The sequence below is a fragment of the Centrocercus urophasianus genome, unplaced genomic scaffold (genome assembly GCF_019232065.1).
Source record: "Centrocercus urophasianus isolate 14NV4802_14NV808 unplaced genomic scaffold, USGS_Curo_1.0 seq_23, whole genome shotgun sequence".
In the NCBI taxonomy this organism is placed as follows: domain Eukaryota; kingdom Metazoa; phylum Chordata; class Aves; order Galliformes; family Phasianidae; genus Centrocercus; species Centrocercus urophasianus.
The window spans coordinates 182-22,636 of NW_024884789.1; the positions used below are offsets into that span (position 1 = coordinate 182).

General features: G+C 51.6%; 2 protein-coding genes across 2 annotated transcripts; both read left to right on the forward strand.

The window, feature by feature from the left end:
- The first annotated feature begins 652 nt into the window (after window positions 1-652).
- Window positions 653-6,484, forward strand: CTSH (cathepsin H). The gene is made up of 12 exons (XM_042824741.1): window positions 653-740; window positions 863-894; window positions 987-1,092; window positions 1,206-1,276; window positions 1,386-1,490; window positions 1,591-1,677; window positions 2,261-2,316; window positions 3,071-3,152; window positions 3,236-3,304; window positions 3,739-3,845; window positions 5,203-5,328; window positions 5,917-6,484. The coding sequence occupies exons 1-12, from the start codon at window positions 668-670 to the stop codon at window positions 5,990-5,992; spliced, it is 990 nt and encodes a 329-aa protein (XP_042680675.1). The 5' UTR covers window positions 653-667; the 3' UTR covers window positions 5,993-6,484.
- A 680-nt stretch (window positions 6,485-7,164) lies between these two features.
- On the forward strand, window positions 7,165-21,677 carry BLM (BLM RecQ like helicase). Its single transcript, XM_042824595.1, has 20 exons — window positions 7,165-7,465; window positions 8,512-8,701; window positions 9,094-9,209; window positions 9,401-9,533; window positions 9,956-10,689; window positions 11,493-11,669; window positions 11,824-11,942; window positions 12,218-12,331; window positions 13,059-13,157; window positions 13,241-13,389; window positions 14,127-14,233; window positions 14,921-15,081; window positions 15,539-15,734; window positions 16,132-16,322; window positions 16,448-16,595; window positions 16,943-17,142; window positions 18,248-18,440; window positions 18,824-18,946; window positions 20,063-20,270; window positions 21,426-21,677. Exons 1-20 carry the CDS (start codon window positions 7,219-7,221, stop codon window positions 21,583-21,585), a joined length of 3,765 nt encoding a protein of 1,254 aa, XP_042680529.1. The 5' UTR covers window positions 7,165-7,218; the 3' UTR covers window positions 21,586-21,677.
- The last annotated feature ends 778 nt before the right edge of the window (window positions 21,678-22,455 follow it).

Genomic DNA, 22,455 nt, shown 5'->3' on the forward strand with positions numbered 1-22,455 from the left:
GCCGGGCAGCACCGCAGCCCCCGGCCCCCCGCAGCCCCCGCCGTGCTCCCAGCTCGTGTCCCTCGTGCCGGCCCGCCCCGCTCCACGACGTAGAGTTAGCCGAAGATGACCGAGTGTTTTTATTACATATACTGTAATCCTGTCTAACCACCTTCTAGCAGGAATATAGTAATGTAGTGCTTATTCTGTGAATATTACCATGTATTTTTTACATTGTACAGTATATAAACACAGTTTAACTTTAAAGTGGCAGGCATGCTCCACTCTAACAGACAGAAAACTTTTGCTGTAAGCAATACCTCGTGGTATGAGAATTCTATTTCAAGCCCTAAACTATTTCAACTTACAGCTTGTTTGGAAAAATATTTCCATTTTTTTGTAAAAATATATGTTTCCTGATTACCTCTTGCTAATAAATCTATTCTATCTCAGGGTGAACGAGGCCTGGGGATGTTTTTATCAGCAGGAGCCGAGGGCGAACAGCGGCCCAGCGGGCGGGGAGGGGCGGGAGGGCGAGAGGGGCGGCAGCCCGCGGGGTTCCAGTATCCCGTATCCCGGCTGCAGGCGGTGCTCGCCGAGCTGCGCGTCCGCCCGCCCCGGGGAGGAGTCGCCCCGCCCCGCCCCGCGGCAGCTCGGCTCCGCCCGGCTCGGAGCGGCACGGCTCGGCATGGCCTGGCTTTTGCTGCTGGCCGGGGCCGCGCTCCTGGCGCCCGCCGCCGCCTCGGAGGTGACCGCTGAAGGTAAGTGGCTCCGCGGGGCTCGGCTCGGCTGTGCGCACCGCGGCTCTTCCCGAGCTCCGGCCGCGCCGCTCCGAGCCGTGCGGAGCCGGGAGATCCGCTGACGCTGCGCGCTGTCCCCGCAGAGGAGCAGTTCTTCAAGGCCTGGATGCTGCAGGTGACGCCCCGGGATCCCTGGGGGGGCTGCGGGGCCGGGTGTGCGGGCAGCGCCGAGCGCGGGCTGAGCCTCCCGGCCCCGCCTTCCCGCAGCACGGGCGGCGCTACGGGGCGGGCGAATACGAGCGGCGGCTGCGGGTCTTCGTGGGCAACAAACGGCACGTCGAGAGGCACAACGCCGGGAACAGCTCCTTCCAGAGTGCGAACGGCGGTTCTCCCCCTCGCTACCCCTCACTTCCTTCTGCTTTCGTTTTGCATTCGGCCTCCAGTGAATAAAGCATCTTCTTTTGCTCTTTTCTGGGGACTTTTTAGTGGCTCTGAATCAGTTTTCTGATATGACTTTCGCCGAGTTCAAGAAGCTGTACTTGTGGAGCGAGCCCCAGGTGGGTCTCGGGGGGCGGGGGTCCGTCTGTGAGCCGGGTGCCGCAGGGGGCTCGGGGTGCCGCTGCCCCCATCCGTGCTGCAGAGCCGCAGCCCCCCGCTCGTCCACAGAACTGCTCGGCCACCAAAGGGAACTTCCTGCGAAGCGATGGGCCGTGCCCCGGGGCCGTGGACTGGAGGAAAAAGGGGAATTTCGTGACGCCGGTGAAGAACCAGGTGAGCGATGGGGACGGGGAGGGCGCTGCGGGGCGACCCGGGGGCGGGGCTGTGCGGGGCTGTGCGCTGCGGGGCGACTCCTGTCCGGTTCCTAACGCAGGGCCCCTGCGGGAGCTGCTGGACCTTCTCCACCACGGGGTGCCTGGAGTCGGCCATCGCCATCGCCACGGGAAAGCTGCTCTCTCTGGTAGGAGACAACGGCCCTTCCCTGGGCACCAGCGGTGGGGCTGCGGGGCCGTGAGCGCTCTGTCCCCGGGATTTGTTCCCATCGCCACCGCCGGGATGTGTCCGTCGCTGTCCCCACTTGCAGTCCGAGTGCCCCACTGCACCCAGCGCTGGACGCTGTCATCTTTGGGCAGGACAGGGCCGAGGGTGGGGGCTGAAGGTCCTCTGTAGACAAACGGTTTCCCAAAAGCAGCACCTCGTGATCAGTGTTAAACCCCCGGGGGGTTTGTGCTTCTGGAAGAACCAGAAAGGCGGCGCCCGCCTGTGGGGCTTATCGGGATGTCTGAGGGCTGGGTGGGAGCGCTGCAAACAAGCTTGACCTTTGGAAGAGCTCCTGCGGGCACGGAAACGGCTGAGCTGGTGCGGAGGGACGGCCCCAGCCTGGGGACCTCCTTGTGCTGCCAGGAGCAGGCGGGCTCCCTCCAGGGGCAGACCGCGGGTTACTGCAGGGTGGGAGCAGCTCGGGCTCTGTATGCTGTTGTTCTGCATCCCTCTTTTTGGACGCCGCTGCTGAGATGCGTGCTGACTCCAAACCTCGTCCACAGGCGGAGCAGCAACTGGTGGACTGTGCGCAGGCATTCAACAACCACGGCTGCAGTGGGTAAGTGAGGTGAAGCAGCGGAGAGCAGCTTCCTGTGGTGCGTGCTGGGCTGCCTCCCTTGGGTCTGAGGTGCTCCCAGCCCTTGGAACGTGGTTTGTCTCTCCTAGGCTGAGATCTTTAGGGAAATAACTTTGGGCTTTGGTTTTGTTCGTTATTTTAACTTTGCTCTCTCTGAAGGTTAGAATGTCTCAGTCTCTAACTTCTGTTCCTCTTTCTTATGATTTTCTGTTCTTTGATACTCACCTTTTTTAGCAGTATCTTCTGGTACCACAGTTGTTTAGCCAGGCTCAGACACTCGGGGAGAGCAGGGGGAGTTCTGTGCAATGTGATGCTCGTGGGTCACATGTGTCTCAGGGTCCCTTAAGTCACCCACAGAAACCTGCTTCCCCTTTGGTAATTCCTGCTGGTGTGGCTAAAAGAAACAGAAGCATTGTGAAATCAGAGCATTGTGCAATTGCTGTGAGACAAGCGGTCCTCGAGGAGTGCTCAGAGAGCTGAGCAAAGCCGCTCTTGAATCACAGAATTGTTACGGTTGGAAACGCCCTCTAAGATCACCAAGTTTTGCGCTGCTCCTGCTGGAGCGTGGCGGGACCTCGCCAGGAACTCCACACAGGGAGCAGAGTTTGTGCTGGGGGGGCCAGGGTGCGCGCTGCCAGCCCCGTGCTCCTGCTGCACGGAGCTCTGCGGGTTGGCTCTGCAGAAGCTGCAGCGTGGCTGTGCCCATCGGCCTGCATTCCAGCTGTCTTGTTTGCAGGGGGCTGCCGAGCCAGGCCTTCGAGTACATCCTGTACAACAAGGGGCTGATGGGCGAGGACGCGTACCCGTACCGGGCACAGGTAGGCCAGGCAGTGCGGTGTGCTGCCAGCAGCAGGGCCGGCGTGGAACGGGCTCTGACAGCGCTCCCTCTCTGTCTGCACAGAACGGCACCTGCAGGTTCCAGCCAGATAAGGCCGTTGCGTTCGTCAAGGACGTCATCAACATCACGCAGGTGGGTCTCTGCCGTGCTGTGCCCCTCTCCTGTGCTCTGCCTGCTTAGTGGGAGGCTCCAGCTGAGCGTGCCCCTGGCTCAGGGGTGCCTGTGAGCACCTTCCTGCAGCGGGTTTGCACAGAGCTTCAGCGCCTGCAGAGCACGTGGGTGGCTCTGGGTGCCCCGGGATCAGTTCTGTCCTGCTGCTCCCCTCTGAAGGCAGAGTGCTGTGACCATGGAGTGCTGGAGCGAAAGCACAGGCGTTAGGGCCTTTGCTTTCACAGAAGGTGTGCCTCCAGACCATCAGAAATTCCTGGTTCTTGTATTTCAATGCCCACACGTCCTGCTCTGCAAGCAGGATTCGCCATCCCGCTGTGCTGTGACTGCTGCTCTGGAGCATCACCACTGCTCTGGGCGCAGTGGGGATCGGTGACCCTGGGTTGCTCTCCTTGCAGTATGATGAGGCCGGTATGGTAGAAGCTGTGGGGAAGCACAACCCAGTGAGCTTTGCGTTTGAGGTGACGAGTGACTTCATGCACTACAGGAAAGGAGTCTATTCCAAGTGAGTATTCCAGAGCCGGGGACATGAGGGGACAGCATAGGGCTGCAATCATGTCTTCATTTCTCCTTCCCTCCCATTGGACATGAGAACCAGACTGTGTTCTTGCATTTCCTTTTACATAGAAAATATAAGTATGTTGAAGCTTGAATTACTGACTTAGCAGAGGGATGAGAGAGCGGCACAGGGAAGAAGAAAAAATGTGCTTGCAGCCCATGTACTGCTTGGAGCCAGCCCAGCTCAGGACCAGGCTGCATTGGGAACTGAGCTCAGCCAGTAACAGAGCGCGATGCAGCTGGACAGGGGGACCTGTCCCAGAGTTGCAGCAGAGATGGAAGAACAGTTAGAGATGAGGAGGCCTGGTAGGAGCACAGCTCGAGCATCGTGTAAAGTCTGTAGTGAAGGCAAAATGCTACTTAAAAGCAGTTTAGCATACAGAAAGATAATGGAAGCTAATGGAGACAGAAGAGATTTCCATCAAGCAGTAAGAAATGCACGTTTGCAGGGAACTAGAAAAATACTTCAGAGTAATGAATGCTCAGTTGTGTAGAACTGCAGGAAAATTAAACTAAGAGCCTATGCATGAGCGACCTGTCCCAGGGAGCTGCTAGGGGAAGAGCAGGCAGCACTGAGAATTCAAGAGGCTTTGCTGCTGCAATAAACACAGCGATCTCAATGTTATCTGCTGGCAGCAGGCAGGTGGAGAGTATGGCAGCAGGGAGACAGTCCAATCACCAGTAATTGGTGTGCCAGCTGTTTCAGCCCCTGTTCCACAGACCAGCTGTCAACAGATTAAAGAAAAGTAAACCTTTAGTGGTGGTGGTCAGTCTGCAATTTGAAAATGTGTGAATTTCTGGAGATGGGAGCTTGTATTTTCTGTTGTTGTACTTGATACAAGGCTGCAGTTTTCATCCTAGCGCAACGTTTAAGCTGAAAATTAACGGAAATTGAAGTTAGATTGAGGAAGTCCCTATTGCTTGTGTAACATGTGAAAGAGTGCCCCCAAAGTCCGGGGCAGAAGAAACCATTACTCAGTGCAACAGAAACTGTTTTTCATTGGAAAAATTACTTTGTTCATCTTTTTTACTGCCACTTGATCTTGCATGACAATGTTGATGTTAGCTCAGAACAAAAGGCCAGACCAGGTGCTCAGCCCACATAGCTAACTCCTGGGCTTCTGAGTGAGAAAGCAGACTGCATCTCCTTTTCTTGCCATTCCTGCCTACCCTCTATAACTGGGAGTTCAAAGTATCCATTGGTTCTTCTTGCAGTTGGAGTGCAGTCACAATGGCTGGCTACTCCATGCTGAATTATAGGCTAGTTTTTCTTGGAAAAAATCTGCGTAATTTTTCTTTTGCAGCCCACGATGTGAGCACACTCCTGACAAAGTGAACCACGCTGTCCTGGCTGTTGGCTATGGAGAAGAAGATGGGCTCCCGTACTGGATTGTTAAGAACTCTTGGGGCTCTCTGTGGGGCATGGATGGGTAAGAAATTCCCATTCTGCTGGACCCTTCCCAGTATCTGGTAAAAGAACACTGTGAACATGGGCTCCCATCAGCCTCCATGTCTCCCTGGAGCTGAAATTTCACAGCTGTTTCACAGTTGGTGGAGGGGCAGGTAAAGCACTTGAGCCTTGGCTATGAAGGAGACCTGGTACTAAAAGCCATGCTGGAAACGCTGCTTGGGCCAGACCCTCAGATCAGCTTCCAGGATGGCCCCAGGGATATGCAGAGCTGCTGGTGCACCCAGCTGCAGTGGGAGCCGCACAGCAACGTGGTGCTCCTACAGTTGGTGCACAGCCAGAGAACTGCTTGCACTGCACTCAGCTCTGCTCTATCTTATGCATTTCCAGCTGCAAGGAAACTTTACCATAAGCTTCTGCCTTGGAAGGCGGAGAGCAGCACTTTCTGGTGGCCTGCTGAAGATAACAGCTCAGTGACATGTATTTGCTCCTTGCAGTGGCGTGGGAAAGGAGCTCACAGGACAGCAATCACAAGCATTGGCATCAGGCACGCAGCCTGCTTCAGGAGGAGCAAGGAAAGCTCGCTCATACCCCTCATTTCTCTTTTTAGGTACTTCCTCATTGAACGGGGCAAGAATATGTGTGGTCTCGCTGCGTGTGCATCTTACCCAGTGCCTCTGGTGTGAAAGGAGAGCGCGGGCTGGGGAAAGCAGGCAGAGAAGAGAGAACAATCGATGCTGCGTGAAATTCTAAATGCTGAAATCAAGAAAGTGGGAAGAAGAAATAAGTGCTGATATTCCTGAGCTGCAGGAAGATTCCTTAGCTTGCAGAGAGCGCCTTGGGGCAGGAGGCGCTGTGCCTGCTGCTCTCCCTGCTACCGACTGCTGTGCTCCCCTGACAGGCCTGCCGCCCCCCAGCAGACAGGAAGGAGACTGTTTCGAACCAGAGGCACCTCTGGGCCCTTTTATTTTCTTTTAATGCAGTTTTTCGTTTCTCTGGAGAAAGATAAGTGTGGCGATGTGTGACTTCTACTTCATTTCACGTTTGTAGCATTTTTGTAAAAAAACAAGAACAAAGGGGGGCATTTCAGGGACAGCTGCCCCACTGCTGTGCCGGGGCCCGGCGCTGCGCCGCCTCCCGCGGTCTCACAGAGCAGAATAAAGCCGCCTTGTCACGTTCTCCCGGCTAACGCGTTAATTCGCTGCGCACCGGCGCCCCAGCTCCGTTTTCCGACCGTCCGTGCGCCGGCCTAACGCGAGGCCGAGCGGCGCTACGGGAGGCGCCATCTTGCGGCGGCTCGACCCCGCTCGCAGGGGGGCGCTCTCTACGCGGAAGCGGAAACGCCGTGTCGTCACTTCCGCCTCAGCTCTTCCTCCCAATGGCGGCGCGGGCGGCGTTTTGGCGCCGAATGCGAAGCGGGCGCGGGGGAAGCGGCGAGTGGGGCCGGTGAGCGCGGAGGGTCCGGAGCGGCCCGGCCGCCATGGCGGCGGTACCGCAGAACAACCTGCGGGAGCAGCTGCGGCTGCACTCGGCCCGCGGCGCCCTCAGCAAAGTGCCGCCTGCGCGCAGCCGGCCCGCGTGAGTACCGCCGGGAATGGGGCGGGAGCGCAGCCCGCCGAGCCCCGCCGAGCCGACCTCCGGCTCCGTCTCTTGCAGGGCCTTCACCTTCCGCAGGACGCACAGCCCGGCCGCCGGGCCCGCGGCGCTGCGCGACAAGGACGTGAACACCTCGCTGCGCCCCGGGGGCGTCGCCAGGCTCAAGGATCTCCGTGCGGGGCCGCCCGGTGCCCGCCTGGCGCCGCCGGGACCCGCGGGGAGCTCCGTGCCCGCCCCCGGGGCCCCGCCTGGCTCCCTGTCCGTGTCCTTGCCCTCGTCGGGCCCCGCTGCCTCCACGGGCGATGAGTGGGACGACATGGACGACTTCGACCTGTCGGGCTTCGAGAAGTTCTCCAGGCCGGCCGTGCCGACCCCGAAGGGCCCAAGGACTCCTCAGGGGCCCGCTGTGTGTGTCAGTAAGGCGCGGGGTGATGCGGGGCCCCAGGAGCACGGGGCCGAGGTGCGCTGCTCGCAGGGCTCCTCACGGGGCTCTGTCATCTCTCTGGGCGATGCTGGAGCTGCTGCTGTGCTTTCGAGCAGTGGGGTGGAGGAGGCTCGTGCAGGTGAGGTTTGTGCAGGAGTACTGGAATACTTGCTTTTTGGGCAATCCTGGGCTCACACAATGGTTGAAGTTGGAAAAGACTTCTCATCACCAAGTCCAGCCCAGCTCGTGCCCACTAACCGTGCGGTTACCCAACCTGCGTGCAGCTTTCAAGGCGCATCCTCACCAGATCTGAGTGCAGGGTCATTACAGGGGAAAAAAAGCAGAAACCCACAGCCAAACAGTTCTGTTATTGATACAAAAGAGATCTAAAATCAACTTACACCTGAAGGTAATACTGAGAAATATTAAACCAGAACAAGAGATCCATGTCAATTCTTTCAAAGCAAACAGAAATAAACCACAGCCAGACCTCAGTTCAGACCATGAAGTTTGTGGCTGTTGGTCAGTGTGTGTTCTTGGCCGTTCTGTGTTCCACTTGACTTCTCTGTTTTAAGTGTCCTACTTGTTATGTTTCAAAGTTTTTGATCTTTATTTGCAAAACTAATGTATTTATGCAGCTGAATAATGCTGTCACTCATCACACCAAATGGGAAAAGGAATACTGGACTGTATTTTCCAAGACTGCCTTGTTTCCTTTTGCCCTATGTGTGTGAAATGGAGTGTTATAGTTGAGTGGCCTCACTTAGAGGGTTCACCTCACAAGGTACCACAGTTTACCTTCCAGTTCTGGTGTAGGGGCAGTGAGGAGTCTTTACTTTTGTAACTATGCTCTTTTTATCTGCTGTACAACGTATCCACAATTTTCTATAGTTTTTTTTTTTTTAAGGGAAATACACCTCCTACATTTGAAGAAGCTTTTTCTTTCTCTTCTGATGGGGAAACTGCAACAGTTTTGCATCAGGAAGGGTTTGTGGGTTTTTTGTTTGTTTTTAATGGGGAAGAAAAGAGGAACAGAAAGTATTTGTTTGTCAAAAGTCACCAACTACATTAAGCTGTTGTTTTGAAATCTGAGAAGTAGTTTTTTCCTCTATTCAGTTGTGTTTTTGTTGATACCAGAAAGAGTTTTGAGTTTTACTCAGCAATATTAATGCGCTTCTCTTTCAGCTACAAATGATGGAAGTGGCAAAAGCCAGAAGCCCAGTAATGCTGAGCAAAGCGGCCGGCTGGAACGGGGTGATGTTGGCAATGAGCTGCTGGCAGACATGGAGCTGGAGGAGGATGATTACCTGGATGTGGTTCCACCCTCTCCAGAGGAAGAGCCGCCTTCCTTCTCCCCGTCTGTAAGAAGCGTGAGGTAAAAGAGCCGCTTGGCAGAACTCTGAAGGGATGGCCGAGAAAGGTGGCTTAAAAACTGCCAGCAAGGATGTGAGCATGTTGCTTGTTAACTAGTTGCTATTAGAGCTGGCTTTGGTGGCTTGTGGCCTGACCAGGTAGCAGCCAACAGCTGCTTCTGGAGTCTTGTGAAACGCCTCAAACATCAGCCATAAGAAACAGGGCTTTTTCTTCTGAGGAATTGGTGCACAGAGTGGGAACAAATTGTTTGGCCACTTAGAGGCTGGGTAGGTTTTGAGAAGCTTATCTTTTGTGTGCATCTTCGATGCTCTCGTGCCTGAAGATATTTTTTCTTATGGGTGTCTGTTGATCCGGTGCATTTTTGCATTTGAATTGCTTTTATTTTATTGTTAGTAATATTTTCAAAGAATCTCCTACTGGAGGAAGATCAGCAGTTAACGGCACGGAGCCTGAGCTGATGGCACCAAAGCAGCCTGCTGCTGAGGAGGACTCGAGTGCAGAGCTTGCAGGTACCTGAAATGATTTAAATGTTATGCATTAGGTTGTGGGGATGGCTTGCAGCTTCTTCCTCAGTGTTTTGCACGGCTCAGGACTTCTGTATTGCGACGTATTCTGTCTGCTGAGAAACTGAGATCATTTTGTCGCCGTATTCCAGTAAGAATTAACGTTACTCTATGCTGAAATGTGCTCCATCTGCCAGGTGAAGGCTTGCATTTGGAACAGCGACTCTACAGCGTCATGGAAGATATCTGTAAGCTGGTGGATGCCATCCCACTTCATGAGCTCACGTCTGTCTCATGTGCAAAAGAACTGCTTCAGCAGAGGGAGCTCCGGTACGTGTTAATTAGTATTATTCCTTGTTTTCCTATTGCACGTTCTGCATGAAGCAGCATCAGGCCTGCAGGTGTCTCCGTTACACTGTCAGATGATGTGGAGCGATGTGTGGATCAGTTCTTCACTGCTAAGGATCCCTTTGTTTTAATATCTGTGCTGAAGGGGCAGTGATTTTGTAATTATTGTGTTCAATTGAGTTCTGGTGTTAGTCTCTTTTCCCTAAATTGGTTTGAAATGTTTTTAAAGATAGTATCATGGAACGTCCAAATTGGATGCAAAATACAGTGCAAGCCCACCCGTTAGTGTTTTGGACAGGAACAGAGAGGTGACAGCAATTCCTGTACGCTGTGGAAGGTGGTAACTCATTACTTGTCACTTAACCATTTGTTTTCCTTCTTTCTTCCTGTGCTGCCTCTTCCAGGAGAAAATTGTTAGCTGATTCCGTTGCTTTGAACACAAGTAGCATGAATGGTCCTGCAAGTTGGAAGGCGTGTGTGCAGCAGGACCCTTCCTCCCGTCCTGGTACGCCGCCGTGTGCCGGCCCTGCTCGGGCTGTGGGTTCTGTTGGCAGCACACCGAGATCCACGCACCTGCCATCCGTGCTCTCCAGGACTGTTAACTCAAGCGGTTTTTCTACAGTAAGGAACCAAACGCTTGATAACTCGGATACTTCTTATGCTTTGAAGGAAACCGATCAGGATGTCATCTGCCTAGAAGATGCAGCACTTCCTTCCCCCAAGGTGAACGGCAAAGGCAGCGCCTCTCTCAGCCGTCCCTCGGAGGCGTCGTTCAATGGCAGCTGGTGTGAGAAACCTGCAGGGAGAGGCAGTGGGAGCTGGTGTGTGCCCGCAAGGCCCACTGCAAGCCCTGCTCTGAAAGCCCAGCACGCAGCCCCTGCTGGCGCTCCTGCGTCGGGCTGCTCGGGTGCCAACGATGCAGACCTCGATCTCGACCACTTTGATATCGATGCCTTTGATGAGGGCTGGGACGATGCTGTGGCACCCGAAGCGCCGCCTGCGGCCCGCTGGCAGCCGCTGAAGGAGGGCTCTGCCCCTCTGAGCTGCAGGCTGCTCGCTGCGGCCGCTGGCTCTGCTCCGGGCCCACGGCCCACTGCTCCCACGTCAGGCTGTGGGGTCGCAGCAAAGAGCGGCTCAGGTGAGTTGTGCTGGTTCAGATTCTTGCCTTCCCCTTCATGTTCTCTTGCATTTCCTTTTAAGTCTAAGCCCAGGTAACTGACCTGCAGATGACACCGATGCCTTTTGCCTATGTGAAGATTTCTTTTGGTCTCTCTTTGCAAAGACATCATTGTGGAATCTTCTTTCTTTTTTCCCCTCCTTGGGGTGGTGGCAGACTTGAATACTCATTTGCCGTGCGGGTTGCAGGCTGCTGGGGAGATGGAGCTGCTAAAATTGGAAACTGGAGTGCTTCTGTGTTCTAATTAAATGATGACTCTGCAGTATTGCCATGCAATAGTTTAAGCTGCTTATACACAATATTCAAATTTGGTCACTTGTTGAAGCAGAACCCCTTAGTGCTCAGATGTAGGTCAATATTACTGATTCTTGCAAGAACAGAGTGGTGAAAGCAGAGAAGTTTTAAGTGATGCAGGTTTTTGCTCTGCTGCATGTTTTTGAAGATACAACCACAGTGAAAGGTGCTCTGGCTGCAGCCTCCCTGGCTGGGCAGACACCTTCCTGCTTGTAACACAGACAGGGAGAACACACACAGGTTTTCTGTGGCAGAGATGTAGTTTGGCTGTGTACAACAGTTTCCATTCTGGTGGTGGTTTTAAATTCTGGTCGCTTGCATTTTCATTTATTTATTTGTGTACAGCAACTCGTGGTGTGAGTTGTAGAGGTTTAAGGAGTCGAAGCAGTAGCTAAGCAATCTATTTCATGTTCTAAGGGATGTGGTGCAACTTGGAATTGTAACTTGACTGTGTTTTCTTTGTCTGCTAGAGCCACTGGTTCACAACCCCGCACACGAACGTTTCAGGGGGATGAAATTTTCCCATTCTGAAGAGATGTTGAAAGTATTTCACAGGAAGTTTGGTTTGCACTCTTTCCGGACAAATCAGCTGGAGGCCATCAATGCTGCTCTGCTGGGAGAGGATTGTTTCATCTTAATGCCCACTGGTGTGTATCTACAAACACTGTGCAGCTCGGACTTCAGCAGTCTGGTGCCGAGTTTCTTTCTGAGAATAAGAACTCCCCGCTCCTGTTCCTTCTCTGCCCAGCCCCCCTTTCTTCCCCTTATCTGGAACTTGTTGCATTCGTTTCACTCTTACAGGCGGTGGTAAAAGTTTGTGCTACCAGTTACCAGCGTGTGTCTCTGCCGGGGTCACTGTTGTCATCTCTCCCCTGAGGTCGCTGATAATAGACCAAGTTCAGAAGCTGAAAACTTTAGATGTAAGTTCAGACAGCTTTATTTCCTTCGTCACAGTGCTGAGGCTGCGCTCTGTCTGCTGGTGCTCAGGTGTTGGTGGTTGGAGGTGTGTTAAAGCACAGCGAGGATCCAAATGCTTTCTGTAATGACATTGTCAGTGCTTTCTTGTGTTTGCCAAGGGTAGTGAATAGATGCATCTGATGGTAAACCAGGTAAAAAGTGCAGGGCTGACACCTGGAGATATTTGTTTCCATGTCTGCATGTTCATGAACTGAATATTCAGAATTATTTTTTACAGATTGCTGCAACGTACCTGACTGGTGATATAACAGATGCTGATGCTTCAAAAATATACATGCAGCTGTCCAAAAAAGATCCTGTAATAAAGCTTCTGTATGTTACCCCTGAGAAGGTTTGTACTTGGTTGGACTGTAAAGTCGTGGAGGCAGTAAGAGGGGATTTGCTATGAAGAATTAAAGGGGAAACTCTGAACTTAGAGGAGACTTCTAACAACAAACAAACAAAACAAACACGAGGGTGAAACAATTTAGGTCATTTGATGGGATTTTGTACGGATGCAACTGATGTTGTGAAGTAATTAACCAAGAATGCAATCCTAGTGTAATATCTGCAGAATGGAAATTATTGAAGAAAAAACACCCTGTGCATCTTCAGTGTGTGAGGCCACGAGTTAGTGGCTGATTGCTGTCAGACAGCTACTAGAATCCTGAGTACTGCAGGGTAATAGCATGGAACTGCCAAGGTAATAGATGACTGCCAGAAGGCCACCTTGTGGTTCATTTGTCTTGCCTTTAGAAGTGAGGTTGGGCCAGAGAGCATTGTAAGAGGGGGCAGTTATGTGCTGGATGTTGGTTTTTTTTCCCTTCAGCTTTTCCTTCCTTGCCTTTTATGACAGAAGTCACTTGGTGGGGTCGTAGCCGTGCAGCTGCTCCTAGTGGCAGTGCTGCAGTGCTGCATCAGCCCCGTGCTGCCAGCTGCCACAGAGGTGGCTGCCAGCCCTCAGGCTTTGCCTGTGCCACAGGTGGGCTCTGCTGCAGAGCCGTGGTTTCCGCAGCCTTTGGTGGGCGCCGCTTTGCTCTGTTTCTTGTCCTTCTGATGCCCCTGCTGGCTGCTCACAGGTCTGTGCGAGCAACCGACTGCTGTCAGCCCTGGAAAACCTCTACGACCGGAAGCTCCTGGCGCGTTTTGTCATCGACGAGGCTCACTGTGTCAGCCAGGTAGAGCTTGGCTTTGGTTTTCAGAAGGGCAAAGAGCCGAGTGGGACCAGCTGAGATCTGTTTAACTCTTGTTTTTTGACTAGTGGGGCCATGACTTCCGCAAAGACTACAAACGGCTGAACATGCTCCGCAAGAAGTTTCGCGCCGTCCCTATGATGGCTCTCACTGCCACTGCTAACCCAAGGGTGCAGAAGGATATTCAGAATCAGCTTGAGATGCTAAAGCCACAAGTGTAAGTTGTGCAGCAGTTTCCCGGGACAGTCTGAGCTGCAGGGCGTCTGAGTGGAAGGCTGGGAAAGCACAGAAAGCGTTGGAGGCCCATGCAGGACACTTAGTGGCTGTATCTGCTTAAATGACAAAGTGTGCGTGGAATTTAAGGCACCTTATGTACAAAATATCACCAATAGGAAACTTGCCAAACCCGCTGGATTAAGGAAACTTTAAAAGGAAAAAACATCACCGACTGAATATGCAGGTGATGTTTCTGAGTGCTTTTTGTGAGCATGCTGGAAAACTCCAAGAGCTGGAAGTGCTTTGTAGTTAAAGCTGGCACTGAGATAGGTAACGAGGAGCCCTTGGGTCTGGGCCACATGGCAGCCTTTTGTTGTACATGATGGAAGAATTAAGCATTGTATCAGTGACTGTTGTGTTGATCTTAGAAATCTGCTTTGCAATCCTGATTGGTCAGACAAGGATCCGAGTGTCTAGAAGGAAAATGAAGGCCCTGCAAATTACTGGTTAGATTTAGAGGGGTTTCTTTGATGCAGACTTCCACAATCAGAAATTTTAGACCCAAAGTGCAGGTGACCTGAACCTCAGTGAGCATATGGAGCAATAATTCCTATGCAGATGACACAGAATTTGTGTGGCAGCTGCTTTCATGTGGGACATTGCAGTCAATAATTGGCTTGTTGAAAAGAGTCCTGCACCCATAAAACTGGTGAGCATTGATAACATGTTTTGTTTTAGGTTTACAATGAGCTTCAACAGGCATAACCTGAAATATGATGTGCTGCCCAAGAAGCCAAAGAAGGTGGCAATGGATTGCTTGGAGTGGATCAAAAAATACCATCCACGTGAGTACTGAGCAGTACAGCATGCAAATGCCTTTTCAGCAGCTAACTGTAAGGCAGGAGGAGACTTTGGGATGCTAGGAAGACAATGCTTGCCTTTTTCGAGCTATTTACACTTGCATAGGAAGAACAAATAGGAGACAGAACCGTATTGTTGGTACTGTGGATGAGATTCACAGTTAGGAGTTCCAGTGAAAATGAGAAAGGAAATTATGGAAGAGCTCTGTGTCATCCAATATCTCTGCAGTTTTAATTGTTTTGTTCTGTTTGTTGGCTTATCTGGGGCTCCCCTTCATTCTGCCATTGGTGAGTCTTCTCTCCCTAGGCTCTTTTTTGGAGCCCTGCATCTCCTGCTGCTGGAAGTTGATGCAGCCTGGTGTGTTACTGACTAGCTCTACATCTACGTCCTTTCTTAATAGTGTATTTTAAATCTGAAGATTGCACAGTACTGAGCAAGAATTGCTTTCCTGACTCCATGGGCATGTGCACATATGTCCCTGTAAGCCAGGAATCGGATGAGGAGAAACTCACAAAACCATCAGCTAATAATGAAATCACTTTTCTTTATTAAGTAGCTGCACATGTAGGGAAGGGTTGGTAAGTGTGATGCAGGATTGGCCTGGCAGGTAAGACTGTTACAGCTTTATTCTCTCTCACTTGCTTTATTCAAGCACTTCTTTATGTTCACAGATGACTCTGGGATAATTTATTGCCTCTCCCGTCACGAATGTGACACAACAGCAGCCATGCTGCAGAAGGAAGGCCTTGCTGCACTTGCCTATCATGCTGGCCTCACTGACTCCAACAGAGATCTTGTGCAGAAGAAGTGGGTTAATCAAGAAGGATGCCAGGTAACAGAACTGCAAGTGGGGAGGAGGGAAAAAAAAAATCTGAGTGGAATTTGGAGCATTTTTATCGCTTTTGGCCTAGTGAGAGAAAAGAGAGCTGTGTAACGGTGTTGGCAAGTCAGTCACAGGCTGTGCCGGGTCAGAACAGACCTGCCAGAAATCAGCCTTCTCATTTTCATGACAGACGAAGGCTGCAGCTCTGCACCAAGGTGCTCTGGGAGGAAGGAGCTGAGCCGTGTGAGGCTGTGCGAGCAGCTCGAGCTTGCTGAATTGCATTTTGAGACTCTGCAATCTGCAGCTTTCCTTCTGTCTCCTGCAAGGAGAGATCTGTACTGTTTTCTCCCATCTGCCAGGATCCTGGTTGGCGTTCTGCGTGGTTTCATAAGCCTGATAACACGACTCTTTGGAGTGCAGCATGAATGCTTCTCTCAGCTAAATAACTGTGTTATTTCCTCTGTAGGTTATATGTGCAACCATTGCCTTTGGGATGGGAATAGATAAACCTGACGTCCGCTACGTCATCCATGCTTCCCTTCCAAAATCTATAGAAGGCTACTATCAGGAGTCGGGCAGGGCTGGGCGGGATGGTGAGATGTCTCACTGCCTGCTCTTCTACAGCTACAGCGATGTCACCAGGCTCAGGAGGCTCATTCTGAGTAAGGAACTTCTGTTTGTACCTTAACTGGAGCAGTAGCAAAGAAACCTCTGGCTGGTTTCTGTCTCAGGCTGAGCTTTTCCTCTCTTAGTGCCACATGCAGTGTGTAAAGAAGGGAGAGCTGCGTCTTCATGTCACTGTTTACCTGAACAGCTTTCTGTCTTGAAAATTTTTCACACTTGTTCTTTTCAGTCAGAACCATTTTTCTTTATACGTGACCACCTTTCCATGTTTGTTGTTACTGATTTTTCTCATTTTTGGTCTTTAAGCTGTGAGAGGTAAAATCTGTACTAAACTACCTGGTCTTTTTTAAGCAAGAAAGAATATAATATTTCATCTGATAACGTACAAAAAGAGGTGTAGATAAAACAAATAGAACTGGACTGATTTCATTTCAGTGGAGAAGGATGGAAACAGTCAGACGAGGCAGACCCACTTCAACAACCTGTACAGCATGGTGCACTACTGCGAGAACGTCGTCGACTGCCGCAGAATTCAGCTTCTGGCCTACTTTGGGGAGACTGACTTTAATCCCAACTTCTGCAAAGATCACCCAGAAGTTATTTGTGATAACTGCAATAGAAAGAAGGTAAAATCACAGTGCTAAGTGTTGCACTGGTAAAAGCTCAAACGTGGCAAACAAGGCTGGCAATAACAGCTTGCGTTGGGACAGAGCCACATCAGGTCGTTTCCTAATCAAATCTCTTTTACCAGGACTACAAATCAAGAAATGTAACAGATGAAGTGAAAAGCATCATAAGATTTGTACAGCAACACTGTGGACAAATGGGAGGAATAAATGGGAATAGAAATACAGGCTCTGGGAGATACACGTTGAATATGATGGTAGACATTTTCTTGGGTAAGTACTGTTTTTCCAGGAACAACCCCAAAATAGACTTGGTGCAGAAATCCTAAGTGTCATTAGGTCTTTGTAATACCAGCAGCAGTTGAAGACAAGGTATATTTGGCAAAATTATTCTTCCCTGCCAGCTATGTGGTCAGGGGATGGAAATAAATGAGAAGAGAGCTTTAATCTCTTGCGGGTTGCTGCAGTGATGATGTTAACCTACTGCAGGTGCTTGGACTTTCTGGTCCTTGCACGCTGTGCAGGCAGACTGTGGGAAAGCCTTGGGGAGTCTCCTGTGTGTTTGTAACGTGTGTGCAGGCATTCTGCTTGCTGGCCAACCCTGTGACTGCTGTTTGCAGGAGCAAAGAGCGCCAAGATCCAGTCTGGAATATTTGGGAAGGGCGCTGCCTACTCACGGCACAACGTTGAAAGGCTGTTCAGGAAGCTGGTCTTGGACAAGATCCTGGATGAAGACCTGTACATCACTGCTAATGACCAAGCTGTGGCCTACGTAGTTCTAGGAGAAAAAGCGCAGGCGGTGCTGAACGGGTTGCTGCAGGTATTTGAGAATTAGAGCTCTTGTTCTTGAACATATTGTGTTGAGCATTGTGCTACAGGCTTTGTGCAGCATGTACCCCGGGATCATCCTGACATAGTTTGTGTACCAACAAAGGTGTATGAGCTTCAGCAAATGTGGGGAACAGAATCCAACAGTCAACACAGGATTCTTACAGTAACATCGTGAGGCAGAAGATGAGTTTGAGAGGACTGGAGAGGATTAAATGTTTCTTTTCTTCCTCCTTCCACCTGATTGCGGGGCAGCCAGGGGGTGGATCTCACCACTGTCCATAAATACCTGAGGGGAGGTGCAAGGAGGACGGAGTCGGGCTGTTTTCAGCAGTGCCCAGCGCCAGGACAAGAGGCAGTGGCACAAATGAACACGGGAGGTTCTGTCTGATCCTTGGGAAGTGCTTCCTTGCCGTGCACTGGCAGAGGCTGCTCACAGAGGTGCTGCAGCCTCCTCTTTGGACATCTCTGTCCAAGTGTTCACCTCAGCACCCTGCTCTGGGTGCCCCTTCTGTAGTGCAGCATGGGCCAGGTGGGCCAGAAGTCCCTGCCAGCCTCGGCCAGTTGTGACTCTGTGGTTACAGTCAATACAGAAAGGGCTAGCTAAGGGAAAAAGAGAGAGAGGGAGAAAGGAACAGCGCTGCTTCCTCCTGCATTTTCTGCTCTATTTTTTCCAGCCACTGGTGCTCTCAGAAAGCAAATGCTTTTTCAAGAAGGTCATGGAACCAGTCCCAGGACTGCTTGGGGCAGCGCCTCCTGCTAGCGCTGCGCTGGCATAAGAGAAGAGCCCTCAGCAACAGGCCTTGTGCCCCTGTTTAAAGCTCGCTGTGTGCTGGGAGTGCAGGACATTTTCCTGTGCTGTGCATTTTTCCTTTGTCGAAGTTTGAGTGGTTGAGAATGGTTGCCCTATCATCTGGACTGTAAAAAAGAAAAGATCATTTAAAAAGCGTTTTAAACTGGGTAAACAGCTTTCTTTTGGTCCATCAGAAAATGCTGTTGGTTTCCTTCCTGTTCTTCCGTGCCATTAATCTGTGTTCTGATGAGCGCTCTGCAGTAGCCCCTGCCTGATGGAATTTACTTCTGCTTCATTTTAACAGGTGGAATTTCATGAAACTGAAAATGCCAGTGCCATTAGAAAGCAAAGGGCTTCTGTGACAAAAATGTCACAGCGGGAAGAGATGGTCAAAAAATGCCTGGGGGAACTCACAGACACCTGCAAAACTCTCGGCAAAATCTTCGATGTCCACTACTTCAATATTTTCAGTACTTCAACTCTAAAGAAAATAGCAGGTAATGGCAGCTCCTGGCTGGTCAGAACCCCCTGCAGGCAGCAGTCTGCACGTGTGGCCGTGCCCTTGGCTGCCAGCACGCCCACAGTTGTGTCAAACAGGGCTTGGCAGCTGAGCGCGTCCCTTGGGCAGCACCTGCAGCGTAGGGTCCCACAGCTGTGGTCAAGTGTCACAGCCTGGAATCCAGGTGATTGTGCTGCAGATTTTGAAACGTTTTCAGAGGAAGCTCTTGGGCACGTTTCTGTACTGAAAATCTACCAGGAAAAAAAAAAAAAGGCTTATTTCCTAAATAAAAACAGAGCCCATTTCCTTCAGAACGTTCCGCTGCGGTGTCTGTCACCACGTGAAGGTGCTGATCAGACCTGACAACCTGTTGTGTTGCAGAAACCTTGTCTTCTGATGCGGAGGTTTTGCTGCAGATCGATGGTGTCACAGAAGATAAACTGGAGAAATATGGTGCAGAAATCATGAAGGTGATGGACAAGTACTCTGAATGGACGACGCCAGGTATTCTCTGCGCCTCAGTGTGCATTTGCCTATTTGATTCTCTTCCTTCCTGACCTGTAGGAAGTTCAGAAGTTACCTTGTTTTAAACTCAGTTTGCTATTTCTTGGAGTTCAGTAACTACAGCAGGGGGCGACTGCACCTTTTCACAGCGCACAAAGATCTCTGCTGTCTTTTCACCAGTTAAATTCAGCACAGATCTCACAGGCTGGAAAAGGAAAACAAGGAGTGAGCGTACGGCTCTCGCCTTTCCTGCCGGCTGCTGGGATTTGTGTAATGGACTTGGTTACACTGAGACCCCAGGACCTTGAGGTTAAGATCTTGCACCTCCATGTATTTCTGTGTTTGGTAGCTCTGCAGCCTGGCAGGCTGTCAGTAACTGCTGCCCTTTATTTCTCATAATAACCGAGGGCACAACATCCCGCTCTGCACTCATGAGCTCTCACTGCAATGTGAAGAATTTCAAAACTAGGTTGGAAAAAGACAAGTGGTGTTTTACCATCGGGTTGTGCAGCTCTTCACCTGAAACACAACAAGCAGGGAACTCTGGGCCACTGAACTCTGGCAACTTCACACAAGCACAGCAGGCAGCCTGTGCTGTAAGGGTAGCAGCCGTCACATTTGACAGCAGGGCCGTCGATAAACGCGTGCGGACAAACCTGACTGAAGTGCTGCATTCTGCTGCCTGTGGGGAGAGTTGTTCTTCCTCTTGGGACAGACTGAGAAGGAGATTTCTGCTGTCTGAGCCCGTCTGCATCTCCTGGCCTTGTTCTTAAAAACAAGTGCTGTATCTGACTGTAGTATTTGTGGTGTATTCCATAATGCTTTCCAGTGCGAAGGCAGAAAGCCCAGTGGTAGCATGGGCTAATGGTTGAGACGAGCAGCCAAGTGAGTGAAAGCAGGGCTGATCTCTTGTGTGTAGATGGTGGTGAGCTGAACCCAAACTGCCTTCTGGCTGTCTTTGCTTTACACCAGCCCAAGAAATGCCTCGGGCTGAGCAGGAGGAAGGGCGTGAGGAGGTGTGAAGTGCAGGGGGGGTCGGTAGGATCAGGTGCCCTTGCTGCCCAGGCAGCCGTTCATTAGCAGCCGTTCATTAGCTGACATTCATTGACTCTGCAGACGATGCTGCCTGCGGGAGTGCAGACGTGGCTCCGGGGAGCGCCGGCACAGCTGGGAGTGAGGAGGAAGCAGAAGACAACATTGTGACCTCGAGCTATTTCGGTGGCAATGCAAACCAGAGGAGGAAGAGGAAAAGGCTGCCCAACTTCGCAGAATCCAAGAGGAAAAAGACGAGCGGTGCTGGCAGCCAGCAGTTTTATTCCAGAGGGTAATGCTGGCTGTGCTCACTGCAGCTTTTTGTCTAGGATAACGTGGTGATGATCCCAGAACTGCACTGTTAGCATGGCATGTTTTCTCAGTAATCGTATGGGCTCACTGCAGGTTAGTGCATCCAGCATTGAGCTTTAAAGCTCCTCAGGTGTCATTTCTGGGCTTCTCAGTGCAGTGCAGCACTGCAAGTAAGCCACGACTTCACCATTCACCTTCCCACTGCTGGAAGTCACCACGTGCAGGGCAAATCAGAGGTACATTCTTAGTGCTTTCGTACTGATCACTTCTTCACTTGTAATTAGATTATGTGATTGCACTGTAATCAAACTTCAGCTTTGTTTTTTCTTAATTGGCTTGACCATGTTCTCTGTAGGCATGTTTTTGTTCTTTATCCTGCTGATCTGCTCGTGAAGCATAACTGTAGCACTGCTGCTGTTATTGCTCTTAAATCTATGCAAACCCACGCTGCTCACAGAGCGTATGGGATCGTGCAGGAAGTGCAGTTGGTGACTTAGAGGCATGTACGAAAAATACCTGCTTGATTTTGCACTTGCTTCATTTTATGGCGTGGAGGAGCTGACAAGGGCAGCACTGAGTTGTACTGCTGTGTTCTCCAAAACACGCTGTGAGAGCCCTGCTTGGACAGTCACAGCTGACCGAAACACGCTGGCTTTTGTTAACTACCAAGTTGTAATCACCCGTGGCAGAGATGGCACAGCACACCTTGTTAGAACTGCTGCTCTTGTTGTGGGATTCCTTTTGTGCTGGCTGACCCCCTCTGGAGGGGTCCAGGTTTTTGTGCATCTGTTTATTTGTAGGAAAGAGCCAGTTCCAACTCAGCAGGCTTTATTCCCACCCTCTCCACCTTCCCATCTACTAGAATGTTAGTTGCTACACGCAGCTGACCCCGAAATGTCACTTCATGCTGATACTCTAATTGGATTAATGGGAGTCAGGTTGCTCAGTGTCCCTGGTTCAGGCTGCCGCTCGCCCCTGGGCAGATGTCACACAGCAGCTACACTTCATTTGCATTGCAGTACAGTCATCCACAGACTTATTTAGCGTGCAGCTTACAAACACACTGCGGTGGGGCTGGGGGCCACGAGGCCCAGAGCTCCTCTGTAACGCTGCGCTTTCTCCCCAACCACCACAGGGCCAAATGCAGGCGGACACGAAGGGCGCCCGGCTCGAGGGCCGCAGCTCCTGCGCACAGCTCAGCAGGGCGTGGGGCCAGGACACAGCTGGGCATCATGGCACCTCCCAGACCCAACAGCAGGCACTTCCTGCAGCCTTCCTACGCCGTGCTGCAGTGAGGGACGCAAAGCGCTGTGACGTCGTCCCGGGTCAGTAGTGTTTATTTCGGTGGATGAACCTGCTTAGATTTGTACATTTGTCAAGTCCAAAACTTCACGTTAAATAAATATATATATTTTTTAAACTCGTGAATTTATTCAGGCTTTATTTCTACTGTAAGTTCTGTACAGCCAGACCCATCCCAGCAGCCTGCACTAACACTGCCTGGGATCAATCAGAAGCAGTTACTGCAGCTGTGAGCCCCAAGGATGCCAACAGCTCTGTTCTTCTGCCTTGCTGGTGGTGTAAGAACTTCAGAGCTGGAGAGCTGAGGGGCTCTGCGAATTTACACAGAATCATAGAATGGCCTGGGTTGCAAAGGAGCTCAATGCTCATCCAGTTCCAACCCCTGCTGTGTGCAGGTCGCCAACCAGCAGCCCAGGCTGCCCAGAGCCACATCCAGCCTGGCCTTGAATGCCTGCAGGGATGGGGCATCCACAGCCTCCTCGGGCAACCTGTGCCAGTGCCTCACCGCCCTCTGGGGGTGTTAATCTGGTGTATAAAACATGGCTTGGCAGTTCTAAGTTTCAGCTTTTCTCCCCAGTGCTGGGGCTGGAACAGCTGCTACTGTGAGCCCCACGCCGCTGTCGGGGCACTCCTCTCAGGCTCTGAGTTAGCCGCCGGTTTGCTGCGGGCCTCGGGCCGGCGCCAGCAGCCCCGGGGTGTTCCAGGCCTTCTGGACGGCACGGCTTTCTCCACGTGCGGTGCTGCGCCGGAGGAGCCGGCAGGCACGGCTGCTCTGCTCACCGTTCGTTGGAGCGGGCGGTCCCAGCAGCTGACGCTGAGCAACGAGCCTGGAAGCGCTCCGATGGATTTTATACAACCCGAGG

Excerpts from the sequence above, each read along its gene's own strand:
- CTSH (XM_042824741.1), top strand. The coding sequence starts at position 668 with ATGGCCTGGCTTTTGCTGCTGGCCGGGGCCGCGCTCCTGGCGCCCGCC. Across the intron at positions 1,678-2,260 it reads CGGGAAAGCTGCTCTCTCTG|GCGGAGCAGCAACTGGTGGA; the intron begins GTAGGAGACAAC and ends CCTCGTCCACAG. Across the intron at positions 3,846-5,202 it reads AGGAAAGGAGTCTATTCCAA|CCCACGATGTGAGCACACTC; the intron begins GTGAGTATTCCA and ends TTTCTTTTGCAG.
- BLM (XM_042824595.1), top strand. The coding sequence starts at position 7,219 with ATGGACGACTTCGACCTGTCGGGCTTCGAGAAGTTCTCCAGGCCGGCC. Across the intron at positions 9,210-9,400 it reads CTCGAGTGCAGAGCTTGCAG|GTGAAGGCTTGCATTTGGAA; the intron begins GTACCTGAAATG and ends TCCATCTGCCAG. Across the intron at positions 11,943-12,217 it reads AGAAGCTGAAAACTTTAGAT|ATTGCTGCAACGTACCTGAC; the intron begins GTAAGTTCAGAC and ends TATTTTTTACAG.